Below are 22,654 nucleotides of genomic sequence, written 5' to 3'. Positions count from 1 at the left end.
CATCTCTAAAGATTGACAACAGATCTAAATCGAAAAAATAAGAAAATATATTCAATTAAAATATTGCAGTCAATATACGTAAAAATGAGAAAGATACCAATTGTATTCACGTGACACGGTCTATTGACTTCAATCGATCTGGATCAGATGATTAATGAATTCTTATAACATTATTTAAAATATAGTCATATGGGAATCCAGCCCGAGATCTCGAGAGACACTAATCTAGTGCATAATTTGACCAATTAGGTCAAAAACTGAGAATAAATCTTGAAATTCAATATCTTAATCTAAAAATGGCCGAGATTAAGTTAATGATCTAATTAAAGTAAGTCCATCTTCACATTTTTTTCAAAAAACCACCAAGTAGCTGATCTACAGCAATAAGATTAACTGCCTTAATTTCTATGCAGAAAAAAGATTTTATACAGCAAAAATTCGATTCTTTTAAATACCTACATGTCCATACTGAAGGTCAAAATAATAAAATTTTAATTTCTTAAGAGAGTAATATTTGTGCCGATAAATAAGTTTATTTTATTTTTCAACTCTGATTTTTTCCACGGACGTGGATTGGCGTGAAATAGTTCTGTTTAAATAACGAAAATTAATAAAATTGATCTTTTAAGATTTTGCGCCTATAAAAATAGATTCAGCATAACACGAAACATTATTTCATGCTATTTACATGAGAAGAGATATAAGTAACGTGATTAAATTTTATTATAATTAATTAAATATGAATTTGAGAAATATAAAAAAAAGTATAAACAAAAACCTTAAAGACAGACTAATATATTCTGAGTCACTGATCATTTTAGTCTCAAACCTTTCTTAAAGTCACTGCTACATGTGGTCAATTAAATGGTTTGATCTACTAGGATTTATATTCACCGTTTGGAGAGTAATTTAGAAAGAGAAAAGTCATTGCAGAAAATGTACAAAATAGTCGTTTTAAAAACGCATTTATGTTTATACGAACAAAACTGGTCCAAGATCATTTTTAATGTAAACAAAGAACACATTTCCTCACCTTTTAACTGAAAACTGTTTATTTAAAGACTATTTTATATTTGGACGCAATCATATACATATTTTCAACATTTTTTTATTTTTTCCTATTCTTCAAATGGGAATTCAAATCTATGTAGTTTCAATTAAGTATATTTACTTCAAATTACTTTCAATGCCTTGTTAAATTTACAAATTTTGCAGCCTTGTATTAATCTATTAAATAATTGAGCGTTTCACAGTGAAATAGAATTCACCACACTTTTTATGAAGCATCATAAACTATTATAAATTGATTCGATTCATTTTTCTGATTTAGATATAGTTGTTAATGGTTGTCAGAATGCTGCATTTACAAGATTTAGATATTCAATATCATTTTTCACGTAACCAAGGATTAAGACTAATGAAATAGTTTTTTGGGGAGAAACAATTTTTTAAATTTAAATGACGTTAACCCCTTTCTTATAATGAATTATTATCGTTTTTAATTCAATTCATAATCTGAAGATCACCCTTTTAGAAAAAATACTTAATTATTCTATTTATAGTCACTTTTAAATAATTTAGAAAACAGCTGTTCTCACTATTTACTAAAAACAGATAATATTGACAAACGAAAATTTTCAAATTGATGAAATTTTCCATAAAATTTAAAAAGTTAAATTTATTATTATGCATTTAGGAATATTAAAATTATTCCTTCCTAATTTTAATTCACTTTAATTTACATTTTTCTCTACCGTTATATTATGATAAAAAGTGATAAATTCAATAATCATATACCATTTGTAGAACTTTCGAATAAAAATTTAATTAAACGCAGATTTTTGAATAACAATTTTTAAAATTTTATAGCTCTCCTACTATTTTAGACGATATTTTAATTTTATCTAGGTTACATAGTATTAAAATTATAGCGTTAGTATGAACTAGCTTTGTACTAAAACAAAGAATTAAAATTAAAAATCTATCATATTTTTAATTCCTAATTTACCTGCGTTGTATATTACGTCACATAAAAAGTATCAAAATTCATTAAATGACTCAAGAAAAATAATATCCATAATTTAAATAAATAACTCTAATTATTTATCTAACTTTCTTGAGGATCCATAGGAGGTTTTAAGTCTGTGGAAGACTGAGTGTTGTCGAAATAGGCAGACCCGGTAATCGAGGAATAGGGATCCACATAAAAAACAGTCGAAAAATCAACTGGATTTATATAAGGACTCGTTGAAAAATATCCCATCATTCCCATAGATTGTTGATTCTGTACGCAAGATTGCCCTTGTTGGGAATTTGGTGTATTTATAGAAGAAGCATAGCAGATCGGAAATGTATAATTAGTTTGGTAAGGAGAGAACATTAGCTGATTTGTAGATGCAGAAGAATCGAATGAATAAGATTGATTTAGGGGTTCTTTAAGTGATTAAAAACATAAATTTTACTGCTTTTACTGTCATCGCGATATGTGCCATTAAGAATTGCGAGTTCCATAAGTTGAAGCTTCTTAAGTTCGTCCTCACCCTCCAACTAAGATATAAAATTAGATGAATCAATAATAGCTGATGTTGCTGATCAATATTTCAGCAACATGGTTATTAAATATGATTATAGTACAGAAGGAATTAGAAGTCTTTTTATTTCTAAAACGGCCCGTTCCATTTTAACCTCAGCACGAGCTTGCGTATCTTCTACTGAAATTAAAACATGAAGATCTTCGTTTAAATGTTCCCAATTTGGTTTTCCACGATGTTGCTCTTCCTAGCTACATACTCTGGTGACAAGTACAATAAACTTTTATTTTATCTCTCATAGAACTACGACCACGAATCATAATTCGACATGAAGTATCGCGCTCTAATTGCTTTGCTGTCATACCTCGTGGTCCAAGAATTCTACCAACGAAATTGAACTTGTTTAAATCAATCATTTACTTTTACCTCGGGGTATTCTTTAACTGGAATGAATATTTTTTCTGTTAAAGTAACGATAGGTCCAGCTTGTTCGGGAAGTGGTTCATCAAAAACAGTTTTTTTGTTATAATTCAGTAGGGACAAGCGAGTTCTATTGATCTCTATAATTAGCATTAGTATTAATATTTTATATCGAAAATCACTAATTTTATGATAAAATATATTAGTTTGAGCACCTTCATCCAGCAAACGCTCTAAATGTATAAATATATTGGGATAGTTAAGAAGAATTCTCTTGTCTTTTAGAAGGTTTGTTAAATAGGCTGTTTCTTCTTCAAAACTCTCTTTGCTACTCTTGCTTAGCTTTCTGGTTTCATCGGCCATATTCAGCAAACTTAAAAATACGGCGCACAAATTGCTGGCATACAATTATTTAAATTGTCCTAGTTACGCAAATAATATACAGCGCTAAGCAACTGCTGCTAATTCTTCCTAAATTCTAAGTGAATTGCCAATATAAATTGATTAATGTGTACCGAATTATAATCATTAAAATGATTAATGCTCAACTTAACAAAATGTTTTAAGCTGTCAATATTTACCTTAGCGTTCATTGATATTTTAATTTTTTCTTATAATTTATGTTCATGTGAAACCAAAATGGTTTATTTTAGATTTTACTTTTTAAAACTTTATTATACTTAGTATAAAATCAGTTTTTTACTGTTTAGTAACAATCTTTTTTTTAACGATTTATATTTCAGAACACTTATTAAATACTTTATAACGACCTTAATTACCACGATTTTCAAATTATTTAACCGCAAGGATGTTTCTTGATGGAACAATTGTATCAATAATAGCTAGACTTTTGTGGTCGTAGTTTGGAGCATCACAATTGATTAATTATCGAATCTATATGACGATGTAACGTATAAATGTAATTATTGATGTAACCATAATCCTAGGTAACTGTTGACATAACTAATGTTTCAAAAATTCACTTGGAATGCTTTGAAATTACGGAGGGAAAACTAAAACTTGACTTTAAAATATAAGCGACTTTTCGTAGGCTTTATTTTTCGAAAATAAAATGTGGCTGGAATAAGCCTGAGGTGCTTTAGATGCTAACATTTTCGTTATACTACACAGAAAAGTTGTCATAAACCTCAAATGGCTTTGTCTGAAATCGATTGTGGCTCCCAGAAGAAATCATCCTGATTCAAAATCAAAAAAAACCTGTTACTAAATCCGATGTTAAAAAATTCTAATTCTCTTTTCTTACCAGGGACAATGATATGAAAAATGTCAAATCGCTGGTGAAATTCTTTTCCCACTGCAGCACAAAAGATGGATTAAGTACAAACAAGTTGCAGCATTTCCTTTTAGAAAGGAAAAGATCAGCAACATAAGCCGACCGAAAGTTATGCGTTTTTGTGAGATGAACAATTGATTCTACTTATTTTTATCAAAGTTATAAAAAATTCAAATTTGATTTAAATCTGATCGATGAAAACTCAGGCCACTACAATGATTAAAATATCAAGATTTGTTTAAGGTAAAATGTAACCAGTTCCCATAGGTATTCATCCGCAACCCTTGGAGATAAAAAACGAAAAAGAAGATTGTGAATTTCTATCCTTAAAGAAAAAACGTATAACTTTGGCTTAAAAAATTCTGATTAAGGAGAGTTACTAAAAAAACTCCAGTACTTCTTACTCCTTTGTTACTGGTGACCTCAATGCGAAGAATACCTTTTATGGTTGCAAGTAGACAAATAAAAATCTCGAAAAGATCAATTGGGAACATAGGCTTGTTGCTCGATCTAAGGCCTATTTGTACTGCAGATCTTGAAATCTTGGGTGCTCAAATCCGTATTCTTAATTCCAAAAGAAATGCTCTTTCTTCCCTTTGTGATAAAGTTTCAGATGTTGATCCCCACTCTGCTTATTTTATCTTTTGATCGAAAAAATCAAGTATATCCTAAGGAGTTCCCGCTGCTTTTCTATTCTCATTGCTTAGACAGGTTTTGGTTTTGGACAATTGTAGTCGAGACTGCGCATGTCTTTGGAACAAAGACAGTTAATTATCTCAAGAAACTTGGCTACCTCTGTTCATTACGCTCCAAGAATCCGAGGGAATTTACTTTCCTAATCCAACTGATCTTGTTGGCCGTTGCGCGCGGGAATAGCTGTTCCATCTGGCTTGCTGGCCGATTAAGTTAATTTCAAAACACTTTTCTCTTAAATGATTAATCTTTAAAAAAATGGAAACATTCTCAGGCCTCATTGACAATGTCTTTTCCTAGTGATCAGAGTTCAAAAGAATTTCATACAATCACGGACCTGAAGTCTTTAAATTGGGCCTTGAAGAATTCAATGCTATGCTACTCTTACGCCATTAAGACTTACATAAATGATTGCCGAAAATCAGACACGAACCATAAAAGTACCCAGGTTATTTACTTCAAATCTCTCAGAAAAAAGAAGACCATAGTAACTCTCCATTTCCTAAGAGGTCTGCATCTAGTCTGAAATACTACAATTCCCTTTAAGATAGTTTTTTTAATAATTTATCTAAAAAGTTCTATATTACTAATTTATTTTTTAAAGTAATGTATTTAATAATTTTTTTTGCAAAGAATTGTTAAATTTAGTCAAAATTTGCAAAGGTGCCATGACTTTTTTGCTCCACTGTATATACATTAATTCTTTCCAGCTTTCTATATTTACTGGAAGGCTATTACCATTCCCCTTCTTTAAGATATTAAAAATTTCTATATGATTTAACATGGAAATCCAAAATTTTTCTTGTATTTAGGTAAAAATGATGTTGAAGAATTTTTAGAGAAATACGTTGAGACGTGATCGAAAGAGTTAATGGAAATTTTTCCGTCATTTTTATACTTTTTTTTGTTGTAAGCAGTTATTTAGTTTTTGTTTTCATAAAATATTCATGAAATATAACAATTAAAGAACCTGATGAAAGATTATGCACACTTTCAAAAGCAGAAGAAAAATGTCGTCGATCATTAAACGAAGTTCTGAAAAAATACATTAAAAAATTGGTAAATTAAGAATTGGTCAATTGTTTTAGTCTAAAAAACCATGAAAATTTAATAGAAAACGAAAAATTAAACAACAATAAAATAAAACATATGCTCAATGCGATAAACAACGACATGCTTACTGAAAATCCTAAGTTACACAATCAGAATTTGGTATTAACAAAGTAATAACAAATCGATGGAAAGGAATGTTTGAGAAACAAATTAAGGACATGAAGACAAGAGAAAGCAATAAGTAGAAAATAACAATGTATGAAAAAAATTCGATTAATTTTATTAGAGATTAAAAAAGAAGAAAAATTAGAAAATAAAATGTCGAATGAGGAAATGGAGGCACCAAACAAACCAGCATTGCTAATTGAACGAGAATTTTTTAGAAAGATTACAGTCTACAGACTTAAACTTACTCCTAACGACTTACTCCCACTTGGATCCGGGATTTTAATACCTATTTAAAAATCTAACAAACCTATTGGCCCAGTAGAAAACCTCCGCCCAGAGAAGAAAGATCTACCGCAGACGTTATGTGGGGCTACTGATGGCGGTGTGCAGCCTACCAAAGATTCAAAAGTACCGCAATCATCCTGGGGATCAATATGTCGAGAGCTTTCACAGCATTCACCAAGATCTGCTAATGAAGATCCTGCGGAACTTCTTAGAAGAGGATGAAACCAGAATTATCCAGGTACTACTGACAAACACGGAACTTACTGTCCGCCTTGGGAGGACTTTGTCCAGACCCTTCTTAACAAATGTGGGAATTCCTCAGGGTGACTTCCTTTCACCACTGCTCTTCGGGATTTACTTCGAAGCTGCCCTACGAGAGCTGAGAAGCCTATATGGGGAGTCAATTATTGAAATTATCTACGCGCATGATGTCGACTTCTTACTGGCTAGACTGCTGGAGATTGCACCAGGAAAACTCGGGGAATGGTTTCTAAAAATGAACCCGAACAAGACGGAAGTGATTGAGATATCACGCTCAGACACTCAACTTATGGAAACATGGAGACTATCCAAGAAGCTTAGCTCACTGCTTGATGACCGGGAGGACATAATTCGTAGAAAAATACTGGTTGCTGTTGCTCTAAAAACTGTCATGAAGAATTGGTTACGACACTGCCAGATGGGCCCATCACTACGCGCTAGAGTCTACAACGCTTTCGTCAAACCTGTACTATTCTACAACTCCTCAACATGAGGCATTTCTGATTCAGATCTAAAGAACCTCGACTCTCCACAGAAACCAGCTTCGTTCCCTGAACTGCCTACACTGGTCGAAGAAAATCAGCAACTCGACTATTTACAAGATCGGGGTTGTTCTGCAAGACGACTTGAAGCTTTTAAAGAAAACCCTGAAGACCTGTGACGAACTTCGGATACTGGCCCAAAACCGCGGAAGCTGAAAATCGTTGGTACAGAAGGTCGTGTCGTGTGTGGCACGTGTAGGAATATAACTCTTTTCGGTTTATGTCCCCACGGAATATGCTAAAATAATAATACAGACTTAAACACAAAATATAGGTATTTAAACTAATGAAACTATAAAAAGAAATACATCAAAATTTAAACCACACAAATTTAGTATTTATTAAAAATGTATATAAAAACATATGTGGAATACAGTGAAACCTCTTGAATCCGCCGCTGCTCGAATCCGCTTGTTTTAATCAAAAATTTGAAATTTCCTATGAATGATTCTTGAATCCTCTTGTTTAAAATTTTAATTACACGTTAAATTGTATTTTTGTGATGCGTCGTTGTGTTAGACTTTCTATCAACGAAAAAATTTCTATACTACATTATATTTTTGACAATCCATTCGTTTCTGCACCTCAAATTTCCAGAATTTTTTCTTCACGATTAAAAAAGAAAATTTCTCCGAGAACTATAAACGACCTTAAATCAAAATCGGACCTTTTGAATAGGACTGACATCAAAAAATTAAACATAACGAGAATTCCAAAACTCAAATTTAATGAAATTGATGTAGCGATGATAACATGGATTAACTTAATGGAATCTAGTGGAGCAATTCTATCAGATTCTATGTTAATTACAAAAGCTCTTAAAAATGATCCAGAATTTAAAGCAAGTCGTGGGTGGCTAGAAAAGTGTAAATTACGAAATGGTATCAAGTTGAAAAAATTTCATGGAGACAGTGGATCAGTAAATCATGATGAAAAATATATTGCTGATTTTAATGAAACAATCAGTTTAATAATTGAACAATATGGATTGGATAATGTCTATAATTCAGATAAAACTGATGTTTTTTACAAGGCGATTCTTTCTAAAAGTGTGTGCACTAAACCAAGGCCTGGAATAAAGTTGTCGAAGGATCGATTTTCTTTACTAATTATGCGCAAATTGTTCTGGTTCCGATAAAAGAAGACCTGTAATGATAGGAAGATTCAAAAGTCCAAGGTGTTTTAAAAATTTCAACATTGGAAAATATGTTACCTACATCCATTCCAATAAGGCATTGATGAACCGTGAAATTTTTAACAAGTGGCTCAGTGATTTTGATTGTGAACTTGCGAAGAAAAAAAGAAAAATTCTACTTGCAATAGATCAATGTCCATCTCATCAAATTATTGTCACGTTAAATTCAATTGAAATTCTTTTTTTGCCTCCTAGAACTTCCTCGCTCTTGCAACCAATGGATCAAGGAATTATAAAATGCTTTAAAGCCGAATTTACCAATTTGAAAATAAATGATATAATCGAAAAGGTTGAGGCAGGGGAAAATTGTCAGAATGCAATTAATGCAATCACCCTTAAAACTGCTGCGACATTAACATTTTTCGCTTGGAATAAAGTTACTCCTACAACCATCAAAAATTGTTTCCGTCATGCACAGTGGATAAAATGTGAAACAATCACAATCAACAGTGAATCTAAGAACTACGAAAATAATTATGAAGAAATAATTAAGAAATTTCAAATTGACGATCCAATATCTTATAGTGAATTTGTTGATTATGGATATACTGAAAATGAATTCAATCAGTTAGTGATTTTATTTAATAATTATATTTAGGAAACAATTATTGAAGAGGAATCAAATGAGAAAAGAGTTGATCTCTCAGAAGCTTTCAGAGCTCTAGAGATTATTAAAACTTATGCTTCTCAGGTAAATGCAGATATAGATGATCATGAAAATATTATGCGAATTGGGGAAATTTTAAGAAAATTAATTAAAAAAATAAAATTTCTGATTTTTTGAATATAAATAATTTTATGTATTCAGCCATTTGTATATAAAAAGAAATACTTAATCTATATTGTAAGTTCATGTTTCAACTATAAAATATTATTTAATTGATTTTTGGTCGGTCCCAAAATCGGCGGATTCGAGAGGTTTTACTCATATATTCGCATATCATAAAATTTGTCATTTTGTAGTTAAAAATCACTGAATTTGTCAAATCAGTTAAAAAATTAACATATCTAATTATTTTATTAAAAAATAGTTTTCAAAAATAAACAAAATTAATCGTCAAAAAATTCTTCAAATATAATCCTATTGGCTTTTCTCGGACTAATTTGCTCAGCAGATGTTTTAGATTCCTCTGACTTCTTAACAATTCTTGATACAACTTCAGATCCATAAAAAGAAGTATTAAAAGTGTTATAATCTGGAAGAACTGATTTAAACTCATTTTGAGATACTCCTTAAATATTAAGCCAAATAAAGCGTGCCAGATTTTGGCGGAGTTTCACAGACAAATTCGACCGAATCCCTGATTTTAGATCTGTGAAAAACAGAAATTCCGTGATATTTTTCTGGAGTTTCCTGAACAATTTTCATTATTCTTTCTCGATTTTGACGCGTTTCTAACAATTATTTAATAAAAATTCAACTCTCGTATGATCCCAAATATAGTCTTCTTTCCCTCCTCTTTTGTCGAATTTTCCCCTTTTCCGCATCTAATACTAAATTAAACAAATTAGCCCAAATTTGTCTGAAAAGAATCTTCACTTGAGTATGGAACAGTAATTTTTGGCGCCTTATCCAATCGATAGCCAATTTGACTTGAAAACCGAGGTCTCTGATGGAGAGGACTTTAAAATATGTAAATATAATTTTGACACATTTCGTTGATGGAAAGGTCTTTTGGGACTTCTAATGAAACCAGGGATTTAGTATCGTCAGAATTCGGATCTTCAAAAACATCACAAGTTTCCTCCCTTTCGTTTTCTGGCAATTCCACCATCAAAAAATCGTAAATTTCTTCAACAAAAGTGGGGAGTACATCATAATACCTAAAACTCAGTTTCTTGATTTAAGATTTACACATGTAATATAAAGTCTTTATATACTTGGCGACTTTCGGAGGTCCGGCTTTAAAAGTAACCTGCTTTAGCAACGATTCAATCTTTTTTAAATCGTAAAACAAACTTGAAAAACTGAAAAATTGACAATTTCGTCATTCTGGAGTGTTTTTACTTCAAAATACAGCAAAAGTTGAAATAAAAGTCTAAAATTACTAGAAAATATAAAACTCATCTGCATCAATTTCATCGTTTGAAAACTTAGTTAAAAGATCGGGAAAGCTCAAAAGAAAAAAATCGTAAATAAACTGACCAAGATTTTCTTCCCACTGTATAAACATAATACAACTTAAATAAACATTTTTTTCCGTGTTAATCCAATATACTTTAGCAGAGTTATAAAGGCGAGAAATAAACTCCTGAAATGAAAATTTGTGCCGATTTTTATACAAATCATGTGCAAACTTAGAAAACCATTCTCCATCCAATTCAGACACTAAAAAATAAATTTATCAAATAAATACATTCCAAAATAGGGGAAGCATTTTGAGATACACAACTAGAAAGTATTTCCAGGTCTTCGTTTGGATCTTCGCAGTCCACAACAAAGTCTTCAAAAAAATCAAAATTCTCAAAATCTTTATGAAATGATGCGTCCACTGGTGGCTGGTAGATCGGATCGAGATAATCTTGTTTGAAATCTATGGCAGTATCTGACTCACCTTAAAGCATTTTACAAAACAAACTTACAAAAATTGGAACATGTTTTGATTATTTCGATATCTTTTACTGGATATAAAAAACCACAAGAACGAGAAAAGTCGTGCCAACATAAAATCCAGAATTTTCCTTTTGAAAACAAAAACTACAATTTAAAAATTTAAGAATCTACCAAATTTCCCAAAATCAAAGACGACTGATTTCCAGGTACACGAGCAAATATAAAATGTGGAGAAAAAAATTCAATAAAATGATGAGAAGGCAATTTATAATCCATTTGAGCCAGCAAAAACATTTCATCCAATTGTGGATGAGATTCGACACTTTTTGCAAGAAAATGTATTTCTAATTCAAAACTTGAAGCTTCACCGAGCAATTTGACGTTCAAAATCGTTGATATTTCACTTAGAACAGTCGGTTGGTAAAAGTTTTCATAAAATAAACTAGAAAATCCATAAAGATCAGAAGGATAATTAATCAAGTCAGATATTTCAAGAACTCTTCCATTAACTTTTCGGAGAAGACTGTCAATTAAACTGACAAAGCGACCCCCATTGCCAATATTTAACCAAAAAATTGAAATTTTCTTATGTTTTAAAGTTTTGCAAATATTTTCTGGCAGAATAAGATTCCCAAATGATCTTCCCATAGTTTCTAGCTCTGACAAAGACAAGCTAGAAAATTCACCAATTTCTTGTTCGTTATTAGGAATACGGGCAACTATAATTACGTGTTTCGTATAGTCAGATGGAAGTTTTGAATGTTTTGCAGGGGTTCTTGTGGATTTCCCCATTGGGGATAATAGAGTAGGAGACTCCCACAGAGTTGAACTTGATATGAGGTCTTTAAATGTTTTACGAAGTATATGAATAAGTGGATTTTCAAATTGAATAGTTTTATTAAGCAAAGTTTGACGAAATTGAAAATATCCAATACTTGTAAAGTTATGCCAGTTATTGAGTAATTCATTTGGAAATTTGTAGGCCCATTGAAACGAATTGCGTTTTCTCAGGCTGTTATACAGATATCGAACACCAATTTTCAGTACACATGAAGAAATTTCATCAACAAATTTTTCTTTATTTTTAAAGCTGTCATCCAATTGAGTATAAACTAGAAGTAGTAGTTTACTCATATTTTTGGCAATAAAGGCATTACACAAGAATTAATGTATTAAATTTTAATATTTTAAAAGTTTAAATTTGAAATTATTAGTTTTTAATTTATAATTAAAGATCAAAAACCGTTTTAATACAAAATCATAATTTTGTACACAAATATGGTACTTTTACTAAGATCTTAACTAGCATTTATTGCAATCAAATAGTTTCAATTAATAGTCATAAAAGGTAGATTTTGAAAATAATTTCAATTGCTGTATTTTCATTTTATCTTGACCATACGCTTAAAAAGATTTCATTTTGATAACCGTCAAATTCTAAAAATAAATCTACAAAGAAATATCAACAAATTAAATTAAAGGCTTAGTGCGGTGATTAAAAAATCTTACTATCTTTTATTATGGTAAAAAAACATGTGATCAAGTTTTATAATTAGTATTAAAATTGTAATCCAGACTACAGAGTGATTATTTTTGTTCTGTTATTAAGTACTCATTATAATTATCTGACTGTTCACAGGATCACATTAGAACTTAAAAAACAATCAGCAACGTGAGATACAGTATGTCCAATAAAATAATCTTGAGTGTAATTATAAAAATCTGATAACTAAAGTTCTAATTCAACTTGCAAATTTTATCTAAAAATCAATTTTTAGGTTAACAAATATTGATTATATACAAATTATTAAACCTAATTTTAAATGCTGATTTTTTTGCTAAAGCTTATATTTCCTGTGTTAAAATAAATACACACAGTCAAAAATTATAAATTCGGGACTTCGTTTTCAATAACTACGAAATAACTTTGTTTATTGGATCTACAAGATTTACTTGTTTATCAAATTTTTTTAGTCTAAATCAAAAATAAACATTATTAAAATGATCCTTGAATAATAAAAGTTATAGTAAAAATATTTATTAATTTTTAATATTAAAGTAAAAAATGAAACTCGATTTTTAAGTGCGAAATTTCTAGATTTTTAACTGTATATAAGTAGAAAAGTTCATTTTTAGTTGCGATAAATTTTGATAATGTCTCAATGGAATAATTATCAAAATTTAAATTATGAAATTGATGGAAATAGTTTTGTAATTCCCCCATCATTTGTAAACGATATATATGAATCAACATCATATCTAAATGCACCTTATTGGTATCCAGATAATACATTTTATAATAATTTTGATTGTTTTAATAACTATAATTATTATTCAAATGATTATTGCGAAGGAGAATCATACAATCAATTATATCAAATTCAGCCAGATAATTTTTTTAATGAAAATTTCAATTGCTATGACCAAACACTAAATAATTGTTTTAATTTAAACGATACAAATATTTTTCCAAATTATGATTATTCCCATAATATTATTGACAAGGGTTATTACGATCAAAACTTAAATAATTGTTATGAAAACTATTCATTTAACTCAAAGATAGAAAAAGATAAATTAACGTTTTTCCAAAAGTCAAACAAATCTAAAAAAGAATATTTTTGGGAATATAATAATTATCAAAAAGGACCAAAAGAAAACTTCTTATTTACGGGAATACATGAAATAAATCCAATTAAAGAAATACACTATACGGATCCCGTTATTACAATGGCTCCAATAAATATGATGAATCCATTAAAAAAAATACGCAGAGGAGATTCAAATACAATTTTATCATGTCCGATGAAACTTAAAAAGTTTGGTGAGGAAATAAACATTATAAAATTACAACTTGAAAGTATTGAAAAAATATCAACTTATCAAAGCCAAGATGTTCGAAAATCTGTGAAAAAGAAAAGAGCAAATCTCTCTTCAAAGTTATTATCTCAATATTTATTTTAGAATTTGCCGATTAAGAAAAAAATCACAACATGAAGCAAATAAAATAAAATTCGATTTCTTTCAACAAATACAAAGTTGTTTACTTACCTATACAAATAGAAAATTATTTGATCATTATAAAAGAAATTATTTATGTACTGAGAAATGCACTCGATGACAGAGAAATCTTTAAAAATCAGATTATATCGGACATTTATGCTATTTTGGATCAATATGATTATCAAAGTTTCATCAAATTAAATTTTAATAATAGAAAATCAAATGATGTTGAACAACACATCAATTTATGTTGAGAAAGTCCTGGATAAAATAGGAAAAAACATTAACTTATAACTCCGACGATAACTCTAACCGGTTTTCTTTTTGATAAATATATCCTCTAGACGTGTAATGAGAATACAATTTTCTACTTTTATTTAATAAGTTAAATTCTAATTAAAAATTTTGTATTTTAATCAAATTTTATCATTGATTCTTGCTTTATTTACTTAGAACTTTGATTTGTTATAATGAGGTGAATTAGTTTTCTTTATTTTTGTCTAAACATAAAGATTAACAATTTTCGAATAATGAAAATCACGATTATTAACCTCCCAGTGATTTTAAAGAATTTAGAAATGCCAAAATTAAGATTCTTTATTACAATTAATGAATAAAGTTTTTAAACAAATAAAAATATTTAATTTTTAGGCAATCCACCTGAATTATTAATTAGGGAAATGATAAAAATCATTCCACAGAAACAAACCATGCATATTTTGCAATTTTAAAATAAATGTTGATCTGTTTTGAAACACAAGGAAAAAAATTTAATTTGTTCATAAAAATTGTTTGAGATCGAATAATAGTCAATATAATACTTCGAAGATTATATTATCATTAATTAATGTTTCTTCTCGTTTTAGGATAGCTACTCAGTTGATAGGTCATGTTTTGACATCTCTCTTCTTCGTATTTTAAGAAGGCCGACTCTCTGACATGTCAACTGATACTCCCAGTTCCTCTCCTCTATCGATAAGACTATTCTTTTCTTTCGCAACTTTGTTTTTTAGTTGTTTTGATTATCAACCGTAGTGCCACGTTTGTGTTCAACGACTACGAATTTCAAAGTTTTCCTGATTGCCACTAATTGAAAGTACGCCTTAGTCAAGACTTCTATAATCAAATTTTTTGTGTAGGAAAAATTGTCTTAAGAACGGTTAATTTGTATTGTTTTTGATAATAATTGATTTAACGGGAAGATTATAATTATTAATTTGTTAATCAACAGTTGAATGATTATATGGTCATTTACGACTATGCTCGTTCTAAAACATTTATAAATACATCTCTAAAAGACTATAGAATAAAGAATATTTACAGCTCTCAGTCACTTATAAAGGAATTACAAAAAATCGAAAATGACAAAAAGAAATCCTTCAAAAATATACAGATAGGATTAATGTATTAAAAATAAATCTTGAAAATCTCCCAAAATTAAGCTATAAAAGAAAAAAATGGTTCGAATTTAATTCTTCACATGACCGGAATATATCAAAATTTGATGAAAAAACCATTTATCCTGAAAATTATTTTAAAAGACAAAGCTTTTTTGGCTATTCATATGACGATTCCACTAATTTATCAAAAATTAAACATCGAGCATCGTGTCCGCAAATTAAAACAGTCCAACCTGCTTTAATAATGTGCAAACCATCTCAAGTAGTACTGCAAGCAAGGAATTTGATTGATTTTAATCTTAAATAAAATATTTGCTACTTTTTAAGAATATTAATGGTTATTTTAAACGTGTATACTTGTTTTTCAAATTTTTTATCATTTTAAAAATATTTTTTGCAAATAAAATTTATTTTTTTAGTCAATATCAAATTTGAAGAATTTGTTAATGCATCAAGAACCCAAAAAATAACAGCTTTATCTGTCTATGTTTGCTTCTATTAAAAGAGAAAATAAAATAAGAAGAGCTATTCTCATATTTGCAAGATTAAAACGTTTTTAATCGTCAATGGAAACGGTGTGATCACTTTTAAAGTTAGGCGATAACTGTTTGTTATTTAGCTACGAGGTGGGGAGTAACCATTATTACACATATAATTTTCAACTAGTTGTAAAACACCTCCATCATTTGAAGAATTTTATTAACACAAAGTTTAATTAGTGTTTGAGAACTCGAAGATGTGCATTGAGGTGGATACTCTAATACGCATTTTGATTGTTGTCCAGGACAACAAATCCGACATTGTGGTTTGCGATAAAGTGGGAAGATTTTATTATGGCAGTAGACATCACATTTCTAGATCTTTTGAAGAAAGTGAAAATGGAAAAGAGAAATAAGTACAACTTTTTCCCAAACGAGCTAGCGCTGATGCACCAGTTTAAAGTCCATGTCATTCCGTGTGTAATGACGTAAGTGCATTAAGTTCTGTTTTTTCCAGCCACACAAAGAGCAAAAGAGAGAAAAAGTAAGTTAGTTATTCTGATTAATTCAGAGATTAAGACATGAATGAGTTTCTCTTGTCCTTTGAGTTTTTTTATTGGCATGCGGCTGTTCTAAACTAGAAAGGTCGTGAAATCCCATCCGAAATCGTATTCGTATTTGGAATCTTTATGTGATCAGATTTCTATGACGGCGTAACTCGTCAAACCCGATCGAAGTTTCTGGCACGGGCATCAACTGGAAATAACATCTTCCTAAATTTACAACAAGTGGAGATTGAAACCTTTTATCAAAAGAGTTAAAATTAATTCGTCATTGAGAGTCAAAATAGTAATCATTGTATTAACATTAGATGGACTGGAATCATTAAAAAGGAATCTTGTACTGGACAAAAAAATAAAAGAGATTTATCATTAAATCGGTATGACTACAATTTCACCAGTGTCTGTCAGCACTTTAAAAAAGGCGAGTCTGCATATCTGAATCACTTTACGAATAGAGAAAGTCAAGAAAGTATGAGAAAGATTAAAATTGACATTCTTACATATTATTTAATTTAGGTAAATTAAAATTTTTATTGTGCAAAATGAATTAGTTTTATTTAATAAAATTAGAGACAACATTTATTATGGCATATACAGTTATTTTTTCTTTGTAGTTGTTGGCACTACTACAAATATTAAAATAAAAGAAACTTTTTTGACTTCTTTTGAATTTTGTAATTTTCAAAGGCTCTTTTTTTGTCTTGGTCGTTTCTCCCAGTAGCACGTTTTTTACCTACGTAAAAATAATTTCAGAAACTTTTATATTTGATTTTTGCGAATTTTTTTGAGTTTTTACTGGAGCAGATTCTATGCCATCTTCATCTGATTCATAAAAAATATTCTCTGGTGGGCATCCAGTCAAAATTTCGTCAAAATTTATAACTATTGTACAAATAAATAAAAATACCGGATTCATTTGTTTCTTCATATTTGTTTGAAAGACGAAGCCATTGTTTTCTGTTATTTTGAATTCCACTGAGAAGTGGAGTTAATTCTGGCTGTAGCTTTGAAAAGGCCTAATTTTATTTGGCAATATTAATAATACTTCATACACAGGCATACAAACTCCATCAATAAAACCTATCTGCATTTTTGGTAATAAATTCTTTTTGTCACGATTCATCATATCCTAGAAATTTGATGAATATAATTAAATAGTACAATTGGTTGAGATTTTAGAATATTTTTTTCCATATCACCTTGTTCGAAAAATTCGCTTGCTACTTTTACTGCAACATATTTTTGAATCTGCCACGGTTTGGTAATTGCCGAAACATCACAGGCAGTCATCATCATTGCTCTTTTAATTAATTTAAATTTGTGTACTTTAAAAGATCTAACTCTTCTTCAGTTTCAATTTTTTTATTTTGTTCTGTAAATTTTATGAATTTACTCCGTTTTCTATTCGAAAGTAAATTCATTTTATTTTACTGAAAATAGATTGACAAATCAGTAGACAAGATAGCTTTTTCTAACATTTTTACAGCAAATCTATATTCATCTTCTGTAAAGTTTTCAAAAATATTATTTCCCTTTATTTTATAAATCTTTTAAAAATCTCACCTCAGTTTGTATTATAAGTAATGTCATGTCAAAATGATGTCTTTCAAGAGTAGATGTTGAGTATAATTTAACCAAAGGTGAGGCCATCCTTGATTTTTAATGATTCTAATTCATGAATACTTTGATTCAAATGCATTGTTAGTCCCCCGATGATCCAAATCGTGTGATAGACATGCTACTAAGAGCAAAAACATTTCAGCATCTGTAAAATAGCTCATCATTTTCCCTGTCTATAATTTATTTAAATGAAAATTTGTAGTATATAATATTACCAACCTCCAGCATAGCAAACATAGTCTGCATAACATTTACAGCATGTCGCCAATTGTGGTATAAAACGTTTCGATAATTTTTCTTAACACAACAAATCCACTTTACCAACGTCTATTAAAAATTATTTTTTAATAACTTCATATTTTATTTGAAACTTATTCAAAATATCCATCTTGTGAAAGATATTAACAATGACCATTATATTTTCATCGTCTGACAGAGGAAAATCGTTAAACTCAAAAGTATTCAACTTATAATCTGGTTTCTTCAATTTGTAGTTCTTACTATTTAAAATTATATTCAGGTACAATTATTCTGTTGACCTCTTGTGAAGACGGAGACATGTGATATGTGAACATTTCTAATGTTAGTTTTTGTTTTTGCATTAATGTATGTGTTTCTTCCATTTGCCTTGCATTTTTTATTCCTAAACCACAAAAGATAGCAAAGGCCTTTATTAATAATAACAAAATACTTCTAAAATGCTTTTTTCGTACGAAGAAAAAGTATTTCCTCCAATTTTATCAATAATCTGAACGCATCCAATTATATTTTTTGATTTATCATAAACTGGGGTGCATACTAAAGACGAAAATGAATATGTTTTATCCTAAAAATATGATTTTCTAGTTTAACTCCAATTTTGTATGAATCGGAATTTGATTTGTTAATTTTTGAAGTTTCATTTAATTTAATTGAAGTAACTGCAATATGCGTAAGACTATTATCAATAAACTCTTCCAATCTAAAATCCAAATAAATAAATTTTTGATTACGGGATTTTCATGAATGTTTCATCATTGCTAATTTTGTAAATATTGCTGAATTCAAATTTCTGTGAATAATATTTAGTATAATTAAGTCTTACAACATCTGTACCGATTTCAAAAGGATTGGTTAAAAGATAAATTAAGCAAGATTCACATGAAAATATTTCAATTGATTCTGTCATTATGCTTTTTAAAAAATCGGATAAACAACTTTGTTCTTGCATTATTTTTTGAGCCATATTTAACACAATCTATTTATATATTGCTATTAATTTTTACCTCATTTTTTTTGAACTCTTGGATTGACATTTGAAAGAGTTTCGCGTTCATTAAACTGATGCCACAAAAAATTAAGTAACGACGAAAATTCTAGACTCTAATCAGGACGTTGTACATTTTGATCTTCTTCTGAAAACTCTGTTCCGTCAAGTTTGTTTGTAATTTCTGCAACTCCTATCACTTGATTATCAGAATCTGTAATTGGCAGGCAAAGAAGACTTTTGGTTTTGTATCCTGTTAACTTATCAATAGAATCGTCAAATCTAGCGTCCTATTAAAGACATTATCAAATCTGAGTAAAATACTTCGTATGCATCTTTTAAATTGACAGGAATGTTATGTTGTGCTACATAGCCAGCAATACCAAATCCCAATGGAATTGAAACATTTTTTTGCGACCCTTCCCGAGCATTTTCAAGAGTTGAAGTTTGATTTATATCAAATAAAAAAGGGACTAATTCTTTCATACTACTTTCTTGATCAATTAAAAACAGACTACTTCGATCTGCTTTTATCAGACTCTTGAAATATCTTCAAAGTAACAAAAACCTGAACATATAGCATTATTTTATAACACACCAAAGCCACGTCCAGTTCAGTAGCGACGTCCATAATTATCTCTTCAAACATATCAGGGTAGCTCATTGATTTTAATTGTTCGTTTTTATGACAAATTATAGATTTAGAAGATCTAGAAACTCCTTTAACATAGTTTTCAAAAAGAGTTGTAGTGGAATCTTGTTTATCAGTATTCTAAAACAAGAAAAAAATTTCAAGTGACTTTTCTTATATATCGCCTAAAAGATTTTCCGAAGGAACTCATCATGAGCTAACTCGGAATGATCTTATTTAACATAAATTTAATTGCCCGTAAAATAGTTAATATTTATTAAATTTGCGTAAAAACCAAACCTCCATTTATCGAGCACAATTGAAATTTCATCTTTAAATAAGTAGCTACATCGGATTCAAGGACAATTCATGTAATTATCTATTTAATGTATAGATTTAATTAGCAATGACGCGGTTAAAACTAAACTAATTCAATTACTAGTTTATTGACCAGAACAATGAGTAATGATTAATTTTCAATTAATGCGTCTGTTCTCAGTCGATTCTCCTTTTCGAATTAAAGCCGATTAAGCACACTCATCTATCTCACAGGGCCAGCCTCCTCTGTGGTTGCTTTTAAGTCCGACTCAATGCCCTCACTTGGCAAAGTCATTGTCTGTAGCGGAAAGTCCCCAAGTTCCGGCGTTATATAGAAGTATAGGCTTCACTAGTGAACTGTATAGTCGTATCCGTGTTTTTGTGCTGAGTCCTTTGTGTTTTAGCCAATTTTCCTTCAAGCTGCGTAGTGCACTGTTTGCATGTGTTTTCCGCATAATCACGTCTTGTTCGTCTCCCAATAGAGATCCGAGTTTCTATACTTTTCTCCAATGTTCGTCCAGCTTAGACTTCTGTCTTGCTAGTTCAGTAAATTCTGTTTTCTCCACATTTACATTGAGGAACCACTCAGCAAGTCTATTTGGCATCACCTCCAATAGGCTTTCCAGAGCGTCCTTGTCTGAAGAAATAAAATCCACGTCATCCGCGTATGCCACCACATTGATCTTTCTTTCATAGTATGGTTTTAGTTCTCTCAATGCAGCTTCCAGATATATGACAAACAGTATAGGAGATAGCGAATCCCCTTGAGGTGTTCCAGATGTTGTTTCAAATGGTTTAGAGCACTTGTCTCGTACCCTGACCGATAGATAGGTTTCTGATAAGAGTGCCCTGATCATCCCTATAAAAGATCTCCTGATGAATAAATGTCTTAAATCTTTTTTAAAAATAGAAGTCTCAGTACTCAGTTAGATTATTAGATAGCCAATTAGATTATTATTTTATAAAGAATATTCATATCCAAGTACTAGAGTCAAGCCCTTTGAAGTCCCGAGAAAATGCAGTTTAGTACTCCTTACTAACTAAATGTCAGGAACCACAATGTCAGGTTTGTTATGCTGGACAACAATTGAAATTCGTATTCGGTTATCCACCTTAATACACGCCTTTAAATTCTTACACATCGATAAGCTTTCTAGACCGCCTCAAGCCATACTTATTGCAGAGGAGAAGATAGAGAGAGTTCACCATCTCGTTAGCTCAGTGCATTAAATCTACTTATCAAAAAAATTTACTACTCAAAACGAAATAGAATTAATTAAGATAATTATTATGAATAATATTAAAATTTAACTAAAGATAGGATCGACTTGATATGTTGAGGAATGTAATATAAGAAGGCCACAAATAATGTCAAAAAGGAAAATAGGCAAATCCCATCTTAAATAATATAAAAAACAAATATCATACGTATTAAAATTTGTTCATGGAAGTCCAGAATAGAATGGCAAGTTATTGTAATATATTCACGATATAAAATGATTAATATTCTAGAGATAAAATTATCTCCATTTCTGTTTTTATTCAATTCATTTTGTTTCATTCTTTTTTATCCACAACAAGCAACCAAAAATGATTAGTAATTAAAAAATTTTTTAAAATAAATAATTAATCTAAAAAAATAATAATTTTAAATAGCTACAAAATCTATAGTTGACAAAAATTATTTTTCAATTATAATTCTGCAATCACAATGAACGTGTATTTATAAAAAAATTAAAGTAGAGATTTAAAACTTGAAGATATTCCATCTCTGTTTTTTGGCAATATTGTTAAGTTTTGTAAGCTTTTACCAACCTTAATTATTTATTGAATGAATAAATGAATTTATTTATTTTAAAGGAAAAGCCGAAAAAGAAAGAAAAAATTAAAGTATGCTTCTTTTGTGTTGTTTCTCTCTTTTTTATGTTTAATTCCAGATTCGGGATGAAAAGTTCCAATCGTTTCCGTCTTTTGAGGGATGAATTTGTCCAGCTGGAGTCCATTTGCCAATTTGACCGGCATATCGTCTCGTCTTTTCGAGCTTAGCCATCCCTCTCAGCAGTCGGGTACCATCCCTCGAACCCGTAGGTAGGCAATAATTCGACGCACGTTTTATTAACATATAAAAATGTTTCCGGACAAAGGTGGAAATGAATTATGCTCCTGAGAATTTGAGCGCATTTCCTTCTCTTCGAGTCGATGTATCTGAAGTAAGAACCCTTGGATCCAACTTCAACCCCAAGGTATTTCAGGTTCTTCGTTACTGTAAACCCGTGGAGGTTTTGCGGTGGTTTTCGTTTCATTATTTATTATCAAACTGGAATACGACAAAATTTTTATTTAGTTTTTTTTAATTTCAATGCTCATGTCATGTCGTGTAGAAAAAGTTACGGGTGGT

The 22,654-nt window shown here is 29.9% G+C and overlaps 4 protein-coding genes and 1 long non-coding RNA gene across 5 annotated transcripts; 2 read left to right on the top strand and 3 right to left on the bottom strand.

Annotated features, from left to right (window-relative positions):
- Window positions 1-2,424: 2,424 nt before the first annotated feature.
- Window positions 2,425-3,315, bottom strand: LOC115228929 (protein quaking-A-like). Its single transcript, XM_029799379.1, is given in 5 exon segments — window positions 2,425-2,547; window positions 2,635-2,778; window positions 2,813-2,956; window positions 2,958-3,091; window positions 3,167-3,315. Coding segments are annotated over 5 exon segments (693 nt in total). The 5' UTR covers window position 3,315.
- Window positions 3,316-7,992: 4,677 nt separating this feature from the next.
- On the top strand, window positions 7,993-8,385 carry LOC115228928. The gene has a single exon (XM_029799378.1). It carries the CDS (start codon window positions 7,993-7,995, stop codon window positions 8,383-8,385), a length of 393 nt encoding a protein of 130 aa, XP_029655238.1.
- A 13-nt stretch (window positions 8,386-8,398) lies between these two features.
- On the top strand, window positions 8,399-9,040 carry LOC115228927 (tigger transposable element-derived protein 6-like). The gene has a single exon (XM_029799377.1). The coding sequence runs from the start codon at window positions 8,399-8,401 to the stop codon at window positions 9,038-9,040; it is 642 nt and encodes a 213-aa protein (XP_029655237.1).
- A 915-nt stretch (window positions 9,041-9,955) lies between these two features.
- Window positions 9,956-10,750, bottom strand: LOC115228941. The gene is made up of 4 exons (XR_003883280.2): window positions 10,635-10,750; window positions 10,300-10,604; window positions 10,096-10,266; window positions 9,956-10,065 (listed from the first exon to the last, which is right to left on the bottom strand). It is a non-coding gene; the product is annotated as an uncharacterized LOC115228941 (long non-coding RNA).
- A 405-nt stretch (window positions 10,751-11,155) lies between these two features.
- On the bottom strand, window positions 11,156-18,684 carry LOC115228926 (cGMP-specific 3',5'-cyclic phosphodiesterase-like). The gene is given in 10 exon segments (XM_029799375.1): window positions 11,156-11,438; window positions 16,662-16,781; window positions 17,494-17,570; window positions 17,603-17,751; window positions 17,754-17,842; window positions 17,873-17,973; window positions 18,005-18,092; window positions 18,125-18,234; window positions 18,281-18,388; window positions 18,586-18,684. Coding segments are annotated over 10 exon segments (1,224 nt in total).
- Between the last annotated feature and the right edge of the window lie 3,970 nt (window positions 18,685-22,654).

The sequence above is a fragment of the Octopus sinensis genome, unplaced genomic scaffold (assembly GCF_006345805.1).
Source record: "Octopus sinensis unplaced genomic scaffold, ASM634580v1 Contig11382, whole genome shotgun sequence".
In the NCBI taxonomy this organism is placed as follows: domain Eukaryota; kingdom Metazoa; phylum Mollusca; class Cephalopoda; order Octopoda; family Octopodidae; genus Octopus; species Octopus sinensis.
The sequence above is the reverse complement of the archived record's forward strand: the minus strand, read 5'-3'. Positions and strand labels throughout refer to the sequence as shown.

What these genes read in the sequence shown, in the direction of transcription:
- LOC115228928 (XM_029799378.1), top strand. Translation starts at nt 7,993, where the DNA reads ATGATAACATGGATTAACTTAATGGAATCTAGTGGAGCAATTCTATCA.
- LOC115228927 (XM_029799377.1), top strand. Translation starts at nt 8,399, where the DNA reads ATGATAGGAAGATTCAAAAGTCCAAGGTGTTTTAAAAATTTCAACATT.